Source organism: Vipera berus, assembly GCF_964194415.1.
Source record: "Vipera berus genome assembly, chromosome: 1".
NCBI lineage: Eukaryota > Metazoa > Chordata > Lepidosauria > Squamata > Viperidae > Vipera > Vipera berus.
In genome coordinates this window covers 15277294-15300726 of record NC_138202.1, presented here as the reverse complement: position 1 = coordinate 15300726, position 23433 = coordinate 15277294, and the positions used below count along the sequence as shown (strand labels likewise).

Here is a 23433-nt window from a genome sequence, read left to right as displayed (position 1 = left end):
CAACCTTAATGTGCGTGGTTTGTAATGGAATTTCCCAGAGAAACACTTTGTTAACACAAATGTTCCTGATGTCAGATTTGTAAACTTTTCCCAATGCGAGCTTTTCAAACATAAATATCACAGATGTGAGCTCTTCTCTTCTTCTTTTTTAGACAAAACAAAACTTCTTTTTGTGCAGAATTTACTGAATTGCACAGTTGGAAGTTTAACTGTGGGAAGGCTGATTAAGACCACAACTAACGAAACATCCAGCACCAAGTCAAGTTGAGCAAAGCAAGAAGCCATTAAACTGTGCAAAAAGTAGGAAAAGGAAGCTCTGGATTTAAACTGAAATGAGTATGACAGAGAAACTGCATTCTCCCAGAGAGAGAGGCAACCAACCGCTTATTTTGGTATTCAGTAGAGATTCTTGTCTAGATGCAACTTTGTCAAGCTTTGAGTAGCTGCTGCCAAAACTGAGCCAGAGAGTGTAAATTTTCCTCAAGAGCTTACAAGGGTTGTTGTTGGAGCGAACGTAACGTGTGCTTTCTTGAATTGTACAAATAATAAAGTTGGGGTATGGAGTAATAAATAGACCAGTACAAAATCTGTGTGTAGTTCATGCCAGAATGAGGAATATGGTAAGACTAATAGATGTAACAGAACACTTATTCTCCTGAGGGATAATGAACAAGGAGCTATTGTAAAAACTGAATTTGGAGAATTTGAGTAGTTCACAACAAACAAGGAATGAAATAAGGATTCATAGTGTCTCCATGTCTCTTTAATTTGGGGTAGACCTCGAGTTAAGATCATTCATTTAGTGACCAAAATTACAACAGCACTGAAAAAAAGTGATGTTATGACCTTCACAACATCCTCCAAATCATGTGATCAAAATTCAGGTGCTTGGCAACCATCATGTATTTATGATTGTTGCAGCATCTTGGGATCACATGATCACCATTTGCGACCTTCCCAGCCTGCTTCTAACAAGCAAAGTCACTGGGGGAAGCCAGATTTACTTAATGACCATCTGAATCACTTTATAATAGCAGTGATTTGCTTAACCATTGTGGCAAAAAAGTTGTAAAATTGAGTGTAACTTAACTGCCTTGCTTAGCAACAGAAATTCCGATTCCAATTGTGGTTGTAAGTCAGGACTACCTGTATCTGGACTTGGGGTGGGTGGGTGGGTGGGGGCTATCTGAGAGACAGCTTATCTCCAGTCGTCTCTGCCTACCCAGCTGGTTCAGCAGGATGAGCCTAACAGTACGTGGGAATAATCTTGGGAGATGAGAGAAGAGCCACAGACTAGACAACTTTCATGTAAAAGTGATCTCAGTCCACAGAAAGAGACAGGGGAGTTGTGAGAAGCCTTTCAGAAGGGACCCTCCAGAGATAAGGAGGGAGAGGAGAGGAGAAATATTTTCAGACTTGCACGATTCTGTTAATGTGACCTTAGCTAGTATTCATTGCCCTGCTGCTTCTCTGGATTATCTCTGACAGTGGGTGTAAGTTGGATCCCGTCAATTAAATAATGTTATATTTTAGGTAACATATTAATGTTGGTTCTCTCTTTTATCTATCTATCTATCTATCTATCTATCTATCTATCTATCTATCTATCTATCTATCTATCTATCTATCTATCTATCTATCTATCTATCTATCTACCTACCTATCTATCTATCTATCTACAATATCTCTATCTTTAACATCTATATATATCATCTATATTTATTTCTCTATCCTATTATCATCTCTGTTTATCATCTGTAGTTCTTTATTTCTATCATCTATCTATCTATCTGTCTGTCTATCTATCTATCTATCTATCATCTATCTATCTATCTATATCTATCTATCTATCTATCTATCTATCTATCTATCTATCTATCTATCTATCTATCTATCTATCTATCTATCTATCTATCTATCTATCCTCTGTTATTCCTTTCTATTTATCATCTGTATCTATCTCTCTAACATCTACCATCTCTAGTTATCCTATCTACAGTATCTCTATCTTTAACATCTTTATATATCATCTATATTTATTTCTCTATCCTATTATCATCTCTGTTTATCATCTGTATTTCTTTAATTCTCTATCATCTATCATCTGTCTGTCTGTCTGTCTATCTATCATCTATGTCTATTGCTTCTATTTGATAGGAAGCATTTCAGAAGGGATCCTCCTTGCAAAACACAGAGAGAATTCATCACAATGGAGCTGTGCTGTCCAGATAGTTTGACACAAACTTTTCAAAAAGTGTTCAGTTCCCCCCCCCCCACAGACAAAGCTATTGGTGAGCAGGTTTGTATAATGACAGCTTTTAACTGCCACTTCAAAAGGAATCCAAAGGTGTCTCTTCCCTCCTCCCACCCTGCACACAATTTTAAAGTCACATCTACCAGGACAGCTCTTTAGCATGACCTCGCTTCACATTAGCTCATTTGTGGTTTCATTGCCTTCCAACTTCTGTCCAATTTTAGCAGCCCACACTAGAATAGCTTCTGTTGAAGCCTTCCCAAAAACAATAATAATAACAGAAAAATCCCCTGATATTCTTCCAAGTGCTGCTCAGGTTGAAAAGCTCTGGGTTCTGCGTCTCTCTAATTTCTCCTGACCAGGCAATCTATCCAAGAAGGAGTCCCAACCAATGAAGGCTGAAGGCTGAGTCCTATAAAAACCTGTTGTTTTGCTCAGCCTAGGATCTTTCTAGCTCAGCTCAGGATCTCAGCCTACAAGCCCTCCCCAGACCAGCAGAGAGAAGCTTTCTGACCCCCACGCCTCAAAAGAAGACCTTCTGAAGACAAGCTGGAGCAATGACAGGACTCAAATTAGCCCTTGTCTTCTTTTCTTTTGTCTTCATCTGTGTCTTGGCTCAAGGTATTGGTACATCTAGATGTGTGCCTGTATTTGTGTGTATGTGGAGAGAGAGAGAGAGGGGGGGGGACATTTTTCTGTCCCTCCCCATACCACATGACAGCCTTTTTAGCAATTTGCATAGCTACCTAGGAATTAAAATGGCAACACGGTCCACGAATCTGCGAGAACAGGGAGAAGAACAGCCTTAATTAATTTCATTGTCTTCTGTCCTCACCTTCTTGCTCCTATTTTTCCCCACAGCAATAACTCTGACATAGGTAGGTTGGGTTTGCAAGAGGGCTGAGGCTAATTTACCATGCAGCTGCAATTAATGGAGAGTTGATAATTGTGCGTAATAGCTAGATGATATGAGAGAGAGAGAGAGAATCTTTTTTTTCTTTCCAGTGAGATCAGAAGTTTTTTTAAATCCCATTTATATTAAGTTGAGGTTACATAAGGAAGAGGCCCCTCCCTATCATTTGTGACCAGAATGCACTACCATCAGAGGTAATGAGAGTGAGCTGTTGTGTGTTAATAAAAGGCAAATATGCCCTTAAGGCAAGCTGTAGCTGACTTGAAATGGTGACTAGCCTTATTTATGGTAGAGAAAGATCTAATAATACAATGATTAAGCATGGCCTTGATAAAGACAAATAATTATTGAGGAGGATGGGATGAGGGGAACATTCTACTGAACTTCGAAAAGGCGTCTTGTTGCCCAGTCTATGAACTCAGATTGCTATACTGGACAGATCTCCTGGTCTCTTCTATGCAGATCACCTCCTATATTAGTTTTAGATCTATCATTATTTAGATCTATTTATTATAAACAAAGGGAGAGAACTCTATTCATTTCAGCAGATTACTTCCTAAATTGCGTGAGTCAGTTCCTGGATACCAAAAGTCAGATGCATCCTCCATGGGAACAGGTTGTCTGGTTCCAAATTTTAAATACTGTAGTGGGGGAAATCAACCACAGGTATCCTGATCCAGAGGAGACACCAGTTAAGACAGACCCATGATCTGATCCAGACCCTTTCAATGTCATTTTCCCATCATGATTTTAATGCAGGTGATTGTTTAGTAAAGCTAAGCAAAGGGGAGCATTGAGACACAGATGACATCTTAAACTTCTGAGCTTGAATCCATGAGACAGCAGATAACTATGCTGGCATAATTTGTACTGCCTAAAGTCTGATCCCTCTTCTGTCCCTAGAATCACAGCTGATCAATAGTGTTGCCCTTGTTGATTTTAATGTGGAAGATGTTAAGGAAACAATTGGTGGATATTTCAGGCTTTCCCTCTCCTGCTGAGTGTCATCTGCTGACAGGAAAAACAACCAATCTCATTAATGTGTGGTGGGTCAGGCAAATGCAAGCAGGTATTTAGATGAGCTGGTTTAACCACCAGTCAAGTTGCCTAAGTAATCTGGGTCTAGTGCTCTTTAAAAAAGAGTACTAAACCCATCTTTAAAAATAGCCGAGGCATGGAGGTATTTAGCTCTGGTATAGGGAAGGAAGAGGTGAAACAATTGCTCAGCCCTGGGAAAGCAGAAAGCATGAGAAAGTTTTAAAATGACCATGGACAATATTGTCCTTAGCAAGGTGATGACAGGCTTTGAAGCTATCCTACAACAAAGTAGCATTTCTGGACTCCCTCTGGTGTTTGTTTCTTGACCTGGCCTTCCCTGAAGGACTGATGTGGCTGATTACAGCCACGGGGGAAGGATGCAAGGTGAAGAAGTGGGGAGCTACAATGAGTGAGCTCCATTTTCAGAGCGTAATGTAAGGAAATATATCAAGTAGCAGAATCTGGAAATAGCTTCTGTAGCAGTAGTGCTACTGTAAGAGGTGACCAGACTGAGTCCGAGGGAGGGGTCAAACATGTCATTAGTCCTCTAGTGTTTGTTTCTTGACTTGGCCTTCCCTGAAGGACTGATGTGGCTGATTACAGCCACGGGGGGGGGGGGGAAGGATGCAAGGTGAAGAAGTGGGGAGCTACAATGAGTGAGCTCCATTTCAGAGCGTAATGTAAGGAAATATATCAAGTAGCAGAATCTGGAAATAGCTTCTGTAGCAGTAGTGCTACTGTAGGAGGTGACCAGGCTGAGCCCGAGGGAGGGGTCAAACACGTCATCAGTCCCTTCGCGCCCACAAGAGTTCTAACTCCAGCCCACTTGAATTCCATTGACTCTTATCTATTGCCAATTTGCTTTGTCTGTTAGTAATTTAGATTCTTGTAGAGAGCTTAAGCTTGCAATAAACCTTTATATTTATTTGAACTGCCTGGATTTTCTGATTCCTTGTGCTTGATAGCTACCCTGCCCAAAGAAATAAAACCAGCAAAGAAAGGACAACCACTCAACGCCCTTGTTAGGAAAAAAACCTGTGTGAAAATTATAAATGATCTTTGGTTCCAGAATCAGCAATAGGCAAATGGCAGAACCCAATTTTCTTTACCATCTTAATTTGACCAGAAGTGGGTTAACACTCTCTCGGGAGAGTTATTTTTGTTTTTAAAACGCTGTACTAAATTCTGATTTTAGAACTAGTCTGAGGTTCTATCCAAAGAGTACCAAGTCTGAGTAAGTCAGAGTACAGAAGGAGTCTTGCGTGTGTCTTGATGGCCTCTTCAAAACATGTTGAAAGAGGGCAGTTCCCTCTTCAGAACCAGATGTTGTGAGCCCAGTGGGCAGAAGGGAGGGGTTGGAGGAGCTGAGCTAATTAATTAATCAACACCCACCTGCCAAAAACAGCCAATAAGGAATGAAAGAAACCCTAAGCTTGAATAGGTAAAATTGCATTCTGTTTCATATTTGTAGAATAAATTACAAAAACATGAAAGATCCTAAGCACCAGCTTTCTCTTTGAATAAAATCCAGGTAATCTGTGATGTTGGATTCTGCCAAGATTTGTAAGTGATGCTCTCTAGGGAAGAGCTCCACTTGTTAGTATATTGGGTGGCACTGTACAGATTGTCTTCTACCCCCAAAAGGAAACACATTGCACACACTCACCCCAAAGAGAGAACAACTCAGAAAGAACAGAGCAAGGAGATTCAGCACACAGAAAAGGAAATTCAGAGAAGAGCAACTAAGATGATCAAAGGCCTGGAGGCTAAAACATACAGAGAATGGCTGTGGGACTTGAGTTTGGATAAAGAAAAGAAGAAATAGGGGAGACATGATAGCAGTTTTCCAGTATCTGAGGGGCTGCCACAAGGCAGAAGGGGTCAGGTTGTTCACCAGAGCACCAGAGGGAAGGACGAGAAACAGTGGTTGGAAACTGATCAAGGAGAAAAGCAACCTGGAATTAAGGAGAAACTTAAGTGAGGACAATCAACCAATGGAACAGCTTACCTCCAGAAATCGTTGGCGCTCCATCACTGGAGGTTTTTAAGAAAAGACTAGAGTAGGTTCTCCTGCTTGAGCAGGGGGCTGGACTAGAAGACCTCCAGGGTTCTATTCTATTCTATTCTATTCTATTCTATTCTATTCTATTCTATTCTATTCTATTCTATTCTATTCTATTCTATTCTATTCTATTCTATTCTATTCTATTCTATTCTATTCTATATGATAAACTATAGTATTTGCTATCAGCCAGTATGTTAAAGGCAGCATCTGGAAAGGTCTGGTTAAGTTCATGGAGGATCAGGCTATGAATGCTATTAATAGCAACTGTTTATTGCCTTCTGATGCAGAAGCAGCAGGGTTTGAATATTGGTTGCTGGGAAGCAACATTTCAAGCGGGTTCTTGGCCTCCCATCTGGGTTGGCAAGCTTTCCAAATGCATCCACTTGACCAGTGTGTGATGGCAGAGAATGCCAGATTAGATTAATTAATTAATTAATTAATTTTATTTGTATACCACCCTTCTCCCGAAGGACTCAGGGCGGTGAACAGGGCAATACATGTTAAAAACAGAATACAAAAATTAAAAAAAGATTAAACAAGTGCCCAGAACTCTTAAATAGATTAAAACGCATTTAAAAGTAATAAAAACCCAACCCCCTCCCATCAGGCCAGGCCAGCTTGTTCAAAAAGATACGTCTTTAGATCACACCGGAAGGCCTGATCCACTAGGGTTCTTCTTATCTCAATAAGATTCAAGGTGCTGGTGATGACCTATAAAGCCCTAAATGGCATGGGTCCGGATTATTTATGGGAGTACCTTTTGCTGGTGTTAACTTCCCATCCTCCGGTGCGCTCCCACAGAGAGGGCCTCCTCAGGGTGCTGTCGGTCAGGGAATGTCAACTGGCGGCCCCCAGGGGGAAAGCATTCTCTGTGGGCGCGCCTGCCCTCTGGAATCAGCTCCCTGTTGAGCTCCGGATGGCTCCCGACCTTTGCTCTTTCCGCCGCAACCTGAAGACTTGGCTATTTGAACTTGCCGGCCTGGACTGAGGGACTGGGATTTTAGATTTTAAATTTTAAATTTTACATTTTAGAAAGTGTTTTATTGTTTAGGGCTACTTGGTTTAATTTATTTTAATTTTTGTATATTATGTGTTGTATATAGTGTTTTAATTGCCCTGTATACTGCCCCGGGTCCTTTGGGAGAGGGGTGGTATATAAATCCAAATAATAAATAATAAATAAATAAATATAATTTTGAATATAATACAATAAACAGGTAGTCCTCGACTTACCACCCTTTATTTAGAGACCATTCAAAGTTACAATGGCAGTGAAAAAAGTGACGACCAGTCCTTGTCATAGCACCTTCACAGTCATGTGATCAAAATTTGGGCACTTGGCAACCAGTGTGTATTTACTATAGTTGCTGGGTCCCAGGTACATGTAGTCGCCATTTGCAACCTTCCCAGTGGGCTTCCTAGAAGCAAAGTCAATGGAGGAAGCTGGACGTATTTAACAACTGCGTGATTCACTTAACAACTGTAGTGATTCACTTAACTGTGGGAAAAAGGTCATAAAATTGTGTTTGACATCGCAGTTGTGATTATAAGTCAAGGACTATGTGTTTCTCATCTTACCAGGGAAGGAAATGGCTGGATTATCTGTGTATGTGTGTATTGGTGTGGAAGAGGTGGGGGTGGGGAAATCAGTGTTAATTCCTGGCAAATGCCTGGAAAAGTCCCTGCAGTTTTCTTGCCAAAATTTTAGAAGTGGTTTGCCATTGCGTCCTTTCTAAGGCTGAGAAAGAGTGACTGGCACAAGGTTGCCTTTCACGCCTTGGGTAGGACTAGAACTTACAGTCTTCTGGTTTCTAGCCTAGTGCCTTAACCACTTTTCCCAAACTGGCTTTCCATCAAACAGAATAGGAAGATCCCCTTTGTGAATGAAGTTGGATAGCTGTTATGTATTAGGGTTAAAGAAACACATGTATAACAGTCACCACTAGGAGGCGTTGAACTGTAACCGTTCTGGCGGGAAATGGTTTGGCGGGAAGAAGAGGTTCAATCTGATTGGCCTACTGCATACCTGGCAAGGTATATAAAGGGCACATGTAACCCTAGCCAGCCAGTACAGTTATGGTCACCTAATAAAGAGCTGTTTGACTGTACTCATCTGCCTGGCATCATTCATACTTTTCAGAACCCACTACACAACAATAGCCATCAGCAGACTTTCATCTAGATTCTTGCAGTAAATAGTGGGTTGATTCTAAGGCCTTTTTAAGGGCCCTTTTGAACCTTGTAATTCTAGAATGTTCTTTGACCATTCCTCATAGGGATGCTTGTCTATTCCTCCACACAGAAACAGCAATATGTTTAAATATCTGTCTTGCAAACATTTCTCCAAAGAACCACCTGTTTCCTACTTTGCATGAAGATATGATCACATCAGGATTGAATCTTGGTGTTTTTTTAATGCCAGTTGGGACCACAGCACCCACGGGAGTTAAAAAAAAAAGACTAAATAACTGCTTTAAAAATGTCGTCCCAGCCACCATTGTGACTTTCCTGAACTCTCTGGGGTTGCTTCTTCTGAAAAAGTAGAGAGGGCAAAATAAAAATATAGCACATTGAGGGGGAAAAAGAGACATGTGCTTTTTCTTTTGGATGTTTTACTCTTCCTAGAGAGGTTTTTATTTTATTCTTTCTTCCTCTGCTGACATTTGCTCAGTTTACATCTCTGAATTGAGTGACCTTCAAGGTGAGGTAAATTTCAAATTCACAGCATGAGGTTTAGCTGGTTCCGGAAGATTCCTAGCATGGCTGCACAGCAGGGATAAGCTGTCTGATACATGTAGGGCAGGGGCTTTGTTGCTTTGCTCTGCAGTCCTGCAGTCCCTGTCACTGGAATCTTGTCCTTCTTTCTTCCTTTTAATAATCAATAATGTCTGAATAAGGAATAGAAAAAGGAACCGACATTTAGCCTTTAAAGCAGGGTTTCTCAAGCTTGCAGCTTTAAAATGTGTGGATTTCAACTCTTAGAATTCCCCAGCCAGTATGAGAGAAACACTCTTTAAAATAATTATGAAATGAGCAAAGTGGCTTTCCTCAACCATTTAGTTATTGAAGTTTAAATCCAGATATCTTTGCTGATATCACTACTGTATTAAAAATAAATAAATTAAGGATTAAAAAAACATTCCATAAATAGTTTCTAGATTAAAACATTCCTATAACAAGCCCTTTAAAATTTCAATGTATCCTGAAGGGTTTTCATTTTAATCTGTTACAAAGTTGATATTGTCCTGCCAATCTAAATGAAATAATTATTTCTTTCATTAAGATTATCAACTTTTTTTTAGTAAGACATTATCCAAATATTTCCACTGGTGGGCATGTTGTGTCTTTGTAAAGATAGATTATAACTTGCTGTAAAGTAAATACAATACACAGTAGTTGGGTCACCTCGATAAGACATTTGACTTTGTAATTAGGCTCTGTGATTTCAGCTGATGGGAAACTCTAGTCCCAACAGTATTGAAGGGGACAAGGGTAGAGAAGTCTTAGTTATAATTACATAAGCCATAATAGTTTTCTTCCAGTTTATATGGTACTACAAAACAAGCCAAAGAATGTTCAAACTATCGCACCATTGCACTCATTTCTCATGCTAGTAAAGTTATGCTTAAAATCCTACAAGCTAGACTCCAGCAGTATGTGGATCGAGAACTACCAGAAGTACAGGCAGGATTTCGAAGAGGCAGAGGAACTAGAGATCAAATTGCCAACATACGCTGGATCATGGAAAAAGCTAGAGAGTTCCAGAAAAACATCTACTTCTGCTTCATTGACTATGCTAAAGCCTTTGATTGTGTGGATCATAACAAACTGTGGCAAGTTCTTAAAGAGATGGGCGTACCAGACCATCTTATTTGTCTCTTGAGAAACCTATATGTGGGCCAAGAAGCAACAGTGAGAACTGGACACGGAACCACTGATTGGTTCAAAATTGGGAAAAGAGTCTGGCAAGGCTGTATACTGTCGCCCTGCCTATTTAACTTATATGCAGAGCACATCATGAGAAAGGCAGGGCTAGATGAATCAAAAGTTGGAATTAAGATTGCTGGAAGAAATATCAACAACCTAAGATATGCAGATGATACCACTCTAATGGCAGAAAGTAAAGAAGAACTAAAGAGCCTCTTGTTGCAGGTGAAGAAGGAGAGTGCAAAAGTTGGGTTGAAACTTAACATTAAAAAACCCAAGATCATGGCATCCGACCCTCTCAATTCCTGGCAAATAGACGGGGAAGAAATGGAGGTAGTGACAGATTTTATTTTCCTGGGCTCCAAGATCACCACAGATGGGGACTGTAGCCAAGAAATTAAAAGACGCTTGCTCCTCGGGAGGAAAGCCATGACAAATCTAGACAGCACACTAAAAAGCAGAGACATCACCCTGTCAACAAAAGTGCGTATAGTCAAGGCCATGGTCTTCCCAGTTGCAATGTATGGCAGTGAAAGTTCGACCATAAAAAAGGCTGAGCGTCAAAGAATTGAGGCCTTCGAACTATGGTGCTGGAGAAGACTCCTGCGAGTCCCTTGGACTGCAAGGCGATCAAACCGGTCAGTCCTAGAGGAGATCAACCCTGACTGCTCTTTAGAAGGCCAGATCCTGAAGCTAAAACTCAAATCCTTTGGACACCTAATGAGAAGGAAGGACTCACTGGAGAAGAGCCTAATGCTGGGGAAGATTGAAGGCAAGAGAAGAAGGGGACGACAGAGAATGAGGTGGCTGGATGGAGTCACTGAAGCAGTAGGCGTGAGCTTAAATGGACTCCAGAAGATGGTAGAGGACAGGAAGGCCTGGAGGAACGTTGTCCATGGGGTCGTGATGGGTCGGACATGACTTCACAGCTAACAACAACAACAAAACAAGCATGGCAGAAAAGATGGGGTTTTTCAGAAGCCTCTTTGAAGGAGAGTAGCCGGCCCAGTAGCAATGCCTGATTTGCCAGGTGAAGGAAGAAGGAAAAGGAACTATATGTCTTTGGGTCAGCTTCTGGATGCCATTGGGCATTCTTTAAGCAGACTTCAGGACATTTTTTATTTATTTATCAGACTGAGCTTATTTATTAGAACTATACCCTGCCTTTATCAGCAGTGTACATAGCACTCCCTCTCCACAACAACCTTGTAGAGTAAGTTGCGCTGGGGGGGGGGGAGAAGGACTGGCCCTAATTCAGCCAATGAGCTTCCATGGCTGAGCGAGGATTAGTACCTGGGTCTCCCTGCTTCTAGTGCAGGATCTTCCCCATAAACCTAATGGCTCCTGAGCAGAGAGGGAGGGACTGGACCAAAATCAGCCAATGAGCTGTCACAGCTGAGGGGAGATTAGCATCTGCTTCTAGCCCAGCGCTTTCACTGCTACACCTGATTGACTCTTGGACTGAGAGGGAGGGAGTAGCCCAAAGTCAGCCAGTGAGCTTCCATGGCTGAGAGGCGACTAGCATTTGAGTTTCTCTGCTTCTTGTCCGGCACCTTCCTCAATATAGCTGATGAAATTCCATCTCAGTCTAGCGCCAGTGGGCACTGTTATTATTTTTTAATGGCAGTGCTTTGATATAATGAATCTTAAACAGCTGAGTTTTATGGTCTTCAATTTACCCAACTGATCCCTTGAGTGCTCTGTTTGGTAGCAAGAGTGCATCCTCGTTTAATACTGTAAATCAAAAGTTCCCATGACTCCACCGATGGATCAGACAGTCTGCTAAAGGGAGGGGGGGCAATTTGTTTTAAATGTATATCTATAAACATATTTTATGACTGTAAGCCACCAAGAGTTACCCTCCGGTAAGATTTTATTTTATTTTATTTTAATTCCATTTATATCCCGCCTTTCTCCGAAGACTCAGGGCGGCTTACAAGCTTAGCAGTAGCCTTCATTCTATGTATATGCCTGCTTATTAGGGCTTTCACACACACCCCAGTGGCATTATTACAAAGTCAGCTTAATTGCCCTCAACAATCTGGGTCCTCATTTTACCTACCTCGGAAGGATGGAAGGCTGAGTCAACCTTGAGCCTGGTGGGATGCGAACCTGCACTAATTGCAGGCAGCTGGTGTTACTTAAGGAGGCATTAGCCCACTGCTCCACCAAGGTTCTCTGTTGGTGGATGGTCGGCCAATAAATTTCATACATACATACATACATACATACATACATACATACATACATACATAAATTTGTAGTCCTATAATGAGCTTTGGTTGTTATCCTGGGGGCAAATAAGGAGCCCTTCAGAGAACTCCCTTTTAATTTCATCTCCACTTGTGGATTACAGTTCCTCATCTGTCTGCCAATCAAAAACTGTAAAGCTATTTAATAAATAATGCAGTTGGATTTCCAACCAGGACTGGATGGTTTAGCTGAATAGGTAAACACAGCCAGAATACAGTTGATTGGTGTTGGCCTAGGAGTGTTTTCTAAACCCAGTGAGGTACCGGTATATATTATTCAGTAAACCACAGCTTAACCACAAGGTATAAAAATATTATTTTTTATTTGAACTTTTGGTTTTCTTCACAGATCCGCAGATGAAAAATGACTCTAAGGCAGCCAAGACAAAACAATTGCTTAAACAAAAGAAAAGGATAAAAGCCAGGACACGTCTTGATGAAAAAACAGTCGGTGGGTCACCTTTTTAAAAATATGAAGGCTAATGCATGATTTGAAGAAATAAGGATACACAGGGCTGCCCACGATGACAAAGAGTCAATATGGTGGCTGTGACTGGGCAAGCACAGGCCCACCCCTTTTTAATGTGTGCGATGTCGTATATATAAAAAGGGCAATGTTTTGATTGCAGTTGTGGCCACCATCTAGACTTTTTTGACCTCCCTGGTGGACACTCCTCATGTTGCAAGCTACACTTCATCTCCAGCATTCCCTTCTATTGACTTCTGTCTTTTGTTTAGTTCTTCTCAATTCTTTCTTTGATTTCTTTTTAATCAGGCTTAAACTAGAAAAGAACATAGATAATTCCAAAAATGGAATTAAGAGCTTTCTGGATTGGTTGTTTTTTTTTACAACTGTCCTTCTCCTCTTATAAAACATGGCTTTGAAATCATGAAAAGATGAAGTTTTATTTTCAACAAAAGCTTTTTAGTATTAGGAAAAAATTCATTACAGGTAATCCTCAATTTACAATCTCAACTCAACCCAAAGTTTCTGTTGCTAAGCAAGACAATTGATAAGTGAGTTTTGCCCCATTTTATGATCCTTCTTGTCACAGTTATTAAATGAATTACTCCAGTAGTTAAGTTACTAACATGGTTGTTACTGAATCTGGCTTCCCCATTGACTTTGGTTGTCTAAAAGCTGCAAAAGGTGATCACATGACCATTGGACACTACAACCGTCATAAATATGAACCAGTTGCCAAGTGTCTGAATGTTGATCATGTAACCACGGGGATGCTGTCATGGCTAAGTGTGAAAAACAGTCATAACTCACTTTTTTTCGGTGGCGTTATAACTTTGAACGGTCACTAAACAAATGATTGTAAGTCGAGGACTACCTGTATAGTAAGAATCTGGGTTAACAATTGCTGTGTTTGCATAATATACATGTGAACCACAAGTGTCCTTAGCATATACAATTGATATAACAACGGATTTCTTTTTCCATCATTGCTTATTGTTATATTTTATTTATTTTTGCTGTGAGACACCCCGAGTTGTGAGTTAGGCATCATTATAAATGTGAAACAGAAATAAAGTGGAGAAAGCCCATTTGCAAACTACCTCTTCTGCCCTTCTCAGTGCATATTATGAATTTATTTTTCTCTCCCTTGTTTTGGTCTCTTGTCCTAATAAATGGGGATGCCAAGAAAACCCCACTTCTTGAAATAATGCTTGGGCTTCTCTGTGAACCCACCAACTCTTGCTTTCTGTGAAATGGGCCTCCTTCTAAATGGCCTGGTGTGGAAAGCCCTGTTGTAGAGTAGCAGCCCTCCACACACCACAAAAAGTCATGGGAGTCTTTTTTCCATCCACTCCTACTTGCAGGGGAATGGACCTCTTGGTTCAATGTGGACCATCCTGGAGGCGAAGGAGATTTCGAGACGCTGGAGGCCATTCGATTCTACTACCCCAAGCGCATCTGTGCCCGGCCCTTCTCTATCCAAGCCCGTACCACGAAGTGGGAGCTGCCCCAGGAAGTGGGGGAAGTCGTGCGCTTCAGCCCCCAAGAAGGCTTCCACTGCCTCAACAAAGAACAGCCCAGCAATAAGAGTTGCTCCAACTATCACGTTCGATTCCTCTGCCCTGTGGGTAAGTGTGAAATAATAACAGTTTATCAATGGAACAACTTGCCTCCAGAAGTTGTGGGTGCTCCAACACTGGAAGTTTCTTCTTACTGCAAAAACCATTTGTCTTAAACGGCGTAGGAAGTTGGTGTAGGAAATGGTACAGGAACCTCCGGAAGTTGTGGGTGCTCCAACACTGGAGGTTTTTAAGAAGAGATTGGACAGCCGTTTGTCTGAAATGTTACAGGGTTTCCTGCTTAAGCAGGGGGCTGGACTAGAAGACCTCCATGGTCCTTTCCAAATCTTATTCTGTTATTCTGTTATTAAGGATCTCCTGTTGGAGCACGGGGTTGGACTAGAAGACCTCCACGGTCCCTTCCAAATCTTATTCTGTTATTCTGTTATTAAGGATCTCCTGTTGGAGCAGGGGGTTGGACTAGAAGACCTCCACGGTCCCTTCCAAATCTTATTCTGTTATTCTGTTATTAAGGATCTCTTGTTGGAGCAGGGGGTTGGACTAGAAGACCTCCACGGTCCCTTCCAAATCTTATTCTGTTATTCTGTTATTAAGGATCTCCTGTTGGAGCAGGGGGTTGGACTAGAAGACCTCCAAGGTCCCTTCCAAATCTTATTCTGTTATTAAGGATCTCCTGTTGGAGCAGGGGGTTGGACTAGAAGACCTCCACGGTCCCTTCCAAATCTTATTCTGTTATTAAGGATCTCCTGTTGGAGCAGGGGTTTAGGCCCTTCTGTAATTCTGTCTGATTTTTATGGTCATGGCAACTCCAATGCTAAATGCCAAACCAAAGTGTTCATTTCTTTTACCAGTCTGGACTTTGGGCCTCTGAATCTGTACAGCCTGGATGACAGAAGGGAAAGGGTGATATGCTTGAGACCTTTAAATATATATTAAGGATGGGAATAAGGTTCTAGAAAGCAGTATTTTCAATATTAAGTAAAAATCAAGAACATGGGGACATAACTGACAGGAGGGAAGTTCAAAAGTAACACTAGAAAGTATTACTTCACAGGAAGCTTGGAACAAACTACCAGCAGAGATAGTGGGTCAGTCATCAGTAACTGAGTTTAAACATGCTTTGGACAAACGCATGTCCATCATCTGACAATTAAGAAAAAATAAAAAACAAAAACCCTCAAAGGCAAACTGGATGGACCCGTAGGTCTTTTTCTGCCATCAGTTTTGTATGTTTCTGTCTTGCCTCCCTGCTCTGACTTACACTTCGCAAGTGCTCAAAAGGCCATGTTGGGACAGTTATTCGTCCCCATTCTACATTGCAGGGTTGTTGTGAGAAGAAAAGAGGAAGACCTATAACTAAGAGAGCCTTCCGTCTGTGCCCACAATGAAGTTCCCTTCTCTTGCATTTAAATAGAAGCAAAGATGCAACCCAGCTGTTATTGAAAATGCTCAGATTTTATCCAAATGTTTCCATTTATTATGCCAAATCTATTGAAGTAATCATGAACCTAGTGGCCCCGTTTATACAATCCATCTGACCTATTTGTTAAGTTAATTCTGTTTCTGGGTTCACAATATGCTGAATCACAAACTAATCCAATGTGGGGATACATGCAATATGGTTGGCCACAAAAAAAAACAAGTCTGTTGAAATTTAACAGTTTGGTACTATTGCCACTGCTGTACTAAGTAGCTTGTATAAACTGAGGCAGGAAGTGAAAGGCTGAGTAGAAAACTGAATATAAATTTCTTTAGTCATCATCTGACATTCTAATTACTGGTATACACAATCAGTTGAAGCCCTTAGATTAGAGCAGGGGTGTCAAACTCGCCACGTCAGGTGACGTGTCACGACATATCACTTTTTCCCCATTGCCGGAGCTGGGGTGGGTGCAGTTTCAGCATGACGCATCCAGCCCACGAGCTGGCAGTTTGACACACCTGGACAAGAGCAGTGTTTTTCAAAGCTATCAACTTTAAGATGTGTGGACTTCAACTCCCAGAATTCTCTAGCTAGGTTGAGGGTCCAATGCAAATCCTTATGCTCAGACTAAATGGCATAAGTTTGTTTGAGTAGGCTGGACCTTACAACATTCTCTCCTGGTGAACTCTGCCCCTAGACATAGTCTGGAGATTCCCAAAATTTTGGGGATGAAGTTTAATTATCTTTCATGAAGAGTAGCATGAAAAATCTAGGCTTTCTTGAGCAGCCCAGGATATTAACAAGGCAACTGATGGGAGCCATTTAATTAGTCATGTGATTAGTTCCCCAAATTCTGGTGACTAGGGGGAGATCTGGAAATACAGACATTTTTAAAAGTAGTTTTTGATCATTCCAATATCCCAAAGGTGTTTTTTCAAGAGGCAACTGGACTTTCTTGTTTTTCTTTGAAGACGTTTTGCTTCTCATCCAAGAAGCTGCTTCAGCTCTGACTGGATGGTGGGGGAATGGAAGGATTTATACTCCTTGCAGACAGCTGGTCATTTGCATTCTTTTAGAGAGTCATTGAGGCTACTTGGAGGTTTGTCCGTGTCCTCAAGGTCACCTGAGTAGTGCAAATGGGTGTGGAGCCTTCTTGGAACTGCTGAAAGGACTGTGTGTGTGGAGCTGTGCTTCCTGCAGGATGTTTTCTGCCCTGTGTCCCTTGAACACAGGCACAGGTGTTGGGGATGAGTCTGTGTTGTCTGTGTCTCAAACTGAAGCGCTAAGGGTTCCTGTAGTCTGCAATTTTTGGAAATCCGTTCATACTTGAAAAGGATATGCAGAGGTACTCTTAAAAAAACACAAGAGCTTGCACAGAAAAACAGGATTGTGAGAGTAATGAATTGTGTACAGCAACCACACAGATACACTGAGTTGTGTAAAGAGTTTACTTGTAGGATAAAGTAATAGCACAGTCCAAGAAACAGTCCAGGTCATATTTTTTTAATCCCATTTATATCCTGCCCTTCTCCGAAGACTCAGGATGGCTTACAATTTAAAGCACAAACCAATGTGCTTAGCAATAGCCTTCATTCTATGTATATGCCTGCTTATTAGGGCTTTCGCCCCCCCCCAGCGGCATTATTACAAAGTCAGCTTATTGCCCCCAACAATCTGGGTCCTCATTTTACCTACCTTGGAAGCATGGAAGGCTGAGTCAACCTTGAGCCTGGTGGGACTCCAATCTGCACTAATTGCACTACCTGCACTAATTGCAGGCAGCTGGTGTTACTTAAGGAGGCATTAGCCCACTGCTCCACCAAGGAGCAGATACTTAAAGTATAGCCGATAGCAACAATCCAAGGATGATCCACTACAGAGTCGTCTTACCAGGCAGTAAGTCAAAACACATTAATCACAGTTCTTCAGGTTCTGCATACAGTAGCAAAGCAAACCACAAACCACGACAAACAGTAATCAATAGCAGAGACGTGAATTGTAACAGAGAGAAAGAAGCCATGTCTCTAGCTCCCTCTTATGGCCATTAGGGACATTGCTGACCAATCAGCAGAAATTATAGCGCAGTGCATTCACTATTAAAGGTATACATTACAGCTTTAACTGCAACCATACAGTCTTGGTTTATATATTGCCAACCCAACCAGTTAGGCAATAGACATAGTCCTAACAATACTTCCGCACCATTCAAAGGGGGTTCGTCTCAAAGCGTATGGCTAAATGTCTATGGAGATTCTCAGTCATCCAGGTCATGATTGTCCCAAAGGTGCTTTTTCAAGACTTTCTTGTTTTTCTTTGAAGATATTTCGCTTCTCATCCAAGAAGCTTCTTCAACTCTGACTGGGACAACCATGACCTGCATGAATCTCCATAGATGATTGTTCCATTACCTACCAACATCCCACTTTTTCTTGGATCCATGATGACAGCCAAGTCTACCTCCCTTCTAATGGTAGTTACCCTTTCCCCCCCCCCCAAGTAAACAAAGAAATATGGGTGAATAACTCTTTAGTATTCTATTTGTACCCAAAGAAATATAACATAATCTAAGAAGAAAAGCTTTGGTCATCATTTGTAAAGAGTTTACTGCCCAAACCGTCACGGTTTTAGACACAATTCACTTTCTGAGTTTCTTTTCCCTTTAATTTTTTTCTGCCCAACAGATCCTGTGCAGAAGCCAGGATGGTCAAGTTGGTCTCCCTGGAGTGCCTGTTCCCAAACAGCATGTGGCCTCAGCGGCATCCAAACCAGACACCGGACCTGTCTGAAGAAGTCTGCACCAGTCCCGGGACACCTGTCAAAATGCCCTGGGAAATCCATGGAACGTCGGTCCTGCAGATCTGAACCCTGCCAAGGTTCATTTTAGTCCTCAATCTATTTTAATTTCATATTGGGGTTGGTGTGTGTGTGTGGGGGGATGGAAACATGAGGATCTGGTGGCAGATAAAATATTTTGGATCATTTTTGACAAGGAATTCAAACAAAGTTTGTATAGTCTCTCTTATTACCAAAATGGAGGAATATATTATTAAACTCTTCCCACCCCTCATTTTTATTTCACCCCCTGACATTTTCCCACCCACATCCTATCTCTGAATTCTTTTTTTTTTTTTTGGCACCTTCAGGTCAGTTTGGTGACTGCCTGGACAGGTTCCCTGAAGTTTTCTTGGCAAGATTTTGGAAGTAGTTTGCCATTGTCTCGTTGCTAAGGCTGGCCCAAGGTCACCCCCGCTGCCTTTGGGCCCAGGGCAGGACTAGAAGTTTCTAGCCTGATGCCTTAACTGCTACACCAAACTGGCTCTCGAGGTCCGAAATGCCATCTAGATATTTTTCCCTGTGAAACCAGTGGCATTTTTCAAGACAGGAAACTCTCTACTTGCCTGGGTAGTGAACGTAGCTTTACCACGCCATGCCTGGGGTCACGACATCACCTGCAAGGAATGTTAGCAATGGCCTTGCGGTCTCCAAAGGGCCAGAGAGCTTCTGTTCTTATGGGCAAAGCAATTCCTTTTTAATTAACATCATCCCTGCCAAGGTTTCCTGCCAAATACGTTTTTGGGCAAGCATTAAACATTTTTGTCCAGAAGATCTGACACTCGATCCCTTGTTCTGATGGGGCTAAGAGGTGAATCTGACCCTAAGTACACACACATCTATCAACTTTGTCTAAATTCTTTGTCAAAAAAAATGATCCAAAATATCAGCCAGGCACAGTGTGTTTTCTTGAGGTTGGTGATGGGAATTCCAGGGATGGCAGTTGACCTGTGATGCCCAACTAGGGGTTCCAAGTGAGAAAAGCCTGTGCCACTAACAATAAAAAATTGATCAAATAGTTTTTCCAATTGCTGCCCTCTTATAATTTGCTACTCAGTCTTTCTTCCTTCTGAACCTCTGGGTCAATCGGTTTAATCCTGCCATTGCATTTATTTTATTTATTAGATTTTTATTTATTTATTTATTTAATGGGACTTATATGCCGCCCTATCTCCCAAAGGACTCAGGGCGGCTAACAACAATACAATACAAGTAAAATACAAATATTTAAATTAAAATTAAACTATATCTATAGCCCCAACTACAACCAATAAAAACCTTAAAACCATTTAAAAAACCCTTTAATCTGCTCAAGGCACCAAACATACCTACGTCCTCCTTCTTGTTCCCCCACAACAACCCTGTGAGGTGGGTTGGGCTAAGAGTGACTGGCCAAACTCCTGCTATACGGGTAGCCCTCAACTTATGACCACAATTGAGCCCAACATTTCTGTTGCTCAGTGAGACAGTTCTTAAGTACGTTTGGCCCCATTTTACGACCTTTCTTGCCATAGTTGTTAAGTGAATGATTCCAGCTGTTAACTTAGTAACGCAGTTGTTACGTGAATCTGGCTTCCCCATTGACTTTGCTTGTCAGAAGGTTGCAAAAGGTAGTCAAATGACCCAGGGACACGGCAACTGTCATAAATGTGAATCAGTTGCCAAGCTTCTGAATTTCGATCATGTGACCACAGGGATGCTGCAACGGTCATGTGAAAAACGGTTATAACTCCCTTTTTTCAGCGCTGTTGTAACTTTGAACAGTCACTAAACACACTATTATAAGTCGAGAACTACCTGTATTTGTGTAATGCAGCCAGTATGGAATTGCATTTGGAACACAGCAACAATGCAGAAAGAGAGCTGTGTTAGTCTTTGGTAGCCAAAATGAAGTAGTAGTTATACAACATACGCTTTTTAATAAAATTTGTTGAGCAGAAAAGGTGCTACTAAACTAGAGCCTGATTTTAGTTGATTTGAGGCCAGTCACACTCTCTGTAAGTAATCTACACCATTGGATTAAGGTAAAGGTAAAAATCAGAAGGAATACTATTTATCCCTGCAGTTCCTGGAGCTAAGATGGGATATCAGTCTAATGAATAAAGAAGTATCATTTTGCCAAAATGTATTACCATTTATTTTTCTGAAGACACATTTGCTTCCTCTTCCTAAACTTATTTTAAATGGGTTTCTTTTACACCTAATGTATCTTACGTTATTCTTATGTACTGTGTTTTGTAGACTCACAAATTCAGTCCTTCCTCTTTTTGCCACAGTCTGTCACTTTTGCTACTACATTATAGTCTTGCTCTTCAGCCTTAAAAAAAGCCTCCCAGAGTGGCATGCAAAAACCATGATTAAGGTATCTCTTGCTTTTAGACTTATACTAGAAAAGGTCCAACTCAAAAGGAAATGGAGTTGGGAGGGTAGAAGAAGAAAAAAAGTTGAACATTCATTCCTCATTATGATTTTGTACCTCCTGCTTCTTCTCTACCCAAAAGTTGCTGCTAAATGGTCCTCTCCTTTGCCAACCCAATTTATCTGTCCGATGTATGTATGTATAAAAAAATTATATAAATAAAAACTTTTGGAAAAGTGCAAAGAAAAGCAGCTAAGATGATTAAGGGCCTGGATACAAACACATATGAAGAACAGTTGCAGGAATTGGATAGGGCCAGTCAAGAGAAAAGAAGGACTAGGGGTGACATGGTAGTATTCCAGTATTTGAGGGACTGCCACGAAGAAGAGAGGGTCAACCTATTCTCCAAAGCACCAGAAGGCAGGACAAGAAACAATGGTTGGAAACTGATCAAGGAGAGAAGCAACCTGGAATTAAGGAGAAACTTCCTAACAGTGAGGACAATTAACCAGTGGAACAGCTGGCCTTCAGAAGGTGTAGGTCAGTGATGGCGAACCTTTTAGAGACCGAGTGCCCAAACCGCAACCCAAAACCCACTTATCGCAAAGTGCCAGTGGTGCATCGGCATTGTGGTGCCCTTGGGGGGGGGGAGCAGGGAGGCACCTCTGAGTGCCGCCTCTGACACGCAAAAACCAGGGGCGCAAAAATGGGCCACCGTGCTGCAAGGCACAAATACAGGGGCCGCGGGGTGCAGATACAAGGTGCTGCACCACGCAAGAATGAGGCAGGGCTAGTGAGTATCATGCAGGCACTAGCCCCGCCCCCTTTGCAGCACGTGCATGCGCACGGCCCCGTGCGTGCAGGCACGCATGTAAAATGCTTCCCCCTCCCTTCCAGTCCGCCAATCGACAATGGTTGGTGACCTCTGCTCTACTCGAGCTTGCTAATCGGCTGCTTCGACTTCTTTGTGCTGGGCAGAGCTCCTTTTCTGGGCGGCGGCGGTGGCCTGATAGAGCTGCTGGTGGTGGCAGCGTGCGTGCCAACAGAGAGGGCTCTGAGTGCCGCCTCTGGCACGCGTGCCATAGGTTCGCCACCACTGGTGTAGGTGCTTCACCACTGGAGGTTTTTAAGAAGAGACTAGACAGCCACCTGTCTGACATGGTATAGGGCAGGGGTAGGGAACCTCGGCTCTTTTATGACTCATGGACTTCAACTCCCAGAATTTCTGAGCCAGCATGGCTGGCTCAGGAATTCTGGGAGTTGAAGTCCATGAGTCATAAAAGAGCCGAGGTTGCCTACCCCTGGTATAGGGTCTCCTGCTTGAGCAGGGGGTTGGACTAGAAGACCTCCAAGGTCCCTTCCAGCTCTGTTCTGATTGACTGAAAAGGTGGTACAACTCTCCAGTGGCATTTAATAACGTGGTAGGCAGACATTCTCTTAGGGAAAAACTCCAGCATTTTCTCTGTTCAAAATGTGAGTCTGGGGCTTTGGATTGGAGAAACAAGCCAACTTCTTGTATCTTTTTGCTTACCTTCTCAGGAACAAGAATTGCTGTTCCAAAATTTGTTGGGAGAGACATTGAGGCTTTACTTGGTTTCACACACATGGAGATATATATATTTGCACAAATCATAGAATAAATTCATAACAAAAGAAGAAACCAGAAGTGTTTGTGGCTTGGGAGCAGAGGCTGGAGAGGAAGGAAAAGAAAAGCGGGACCGTTGTCAACGGTTCCAAAAGAGCTTTGCAATGCAAGACAGGGCAGGGTGCCCAAAGCCACTTTAATGTTCGTGCTTTAAGAGGCGAAATGTTTCTTGTGCCAAGAGATCTGACCTTCCAAAGTAATCTTCACATCCTTCCTTGACGTTGGGACTAAAATCTGAAGAACATCAATATAATATGCATTCACAAAAAAGGTTTTTTAAGTGATGGGTACCCATGGATCTCTGTTTTGTTTAGAGAAGTACATATACACCCAAAATTGGCATGTTATTATATGAACACACCTCAACTAAAACTCTTTCATGGGATTTCTAAATAAACGGGGACAAAGGTGACCAGCAAGTTTTCTTGATCACAGATTTTGAAGCACAATCATATTCACATCTCCACAGGCACACAAGCTGTTGATTGCCAACAGAAGAGACATTTGTAGCACATGGCTGAACTGTGGGGTCCTTGGTGATATTTGAAGAGGTTTCATTACCCAACTAAGTAACATCATCACTGCTCCAAAGCTATTGATTTCCAGAGGACTCAGTCCAAATAAAAATGTGTAGGGCTGATGTCATGTGTGTCAATTTCAGAAAATTGACACACTTGAC

At 41.8% G+C, this 23433-nt stretch overlaps 1 protein-coding gene across 1 annotated transcript in view; it reads left to right on the top strand.

The window, feature by feature from the left end:
• Positions 1-2715: 2715 nt before the first annotated feature.
• Positions 2716-23433, top strand: part of LOC308659841 (cartilage intermediate layer protein 2-like) — a gene marked incomplete at its 3' end in the record, with an annotated part of 31962 nt that continues 11244 nt past the window's right edge. The window contains exons 1-4 of the mRNA XM_081313865.1: positions 2716-2875; positions 12799-12900; positions 14280-14543; positions 18600-18791. Coding sequence (XP_081169991.1) covers positions 2812-2875; positions 12799-12900; positions 14280-14543; positions 18600-18791 — 622 coding nt within the window. The 5' untranslated portion in view covers positions 2716-2811. The remainder of the gene's footprint in view (positions 2876-12798; positions 12901-14279; positions 14544-18599; positions 18792-23433) is intronic.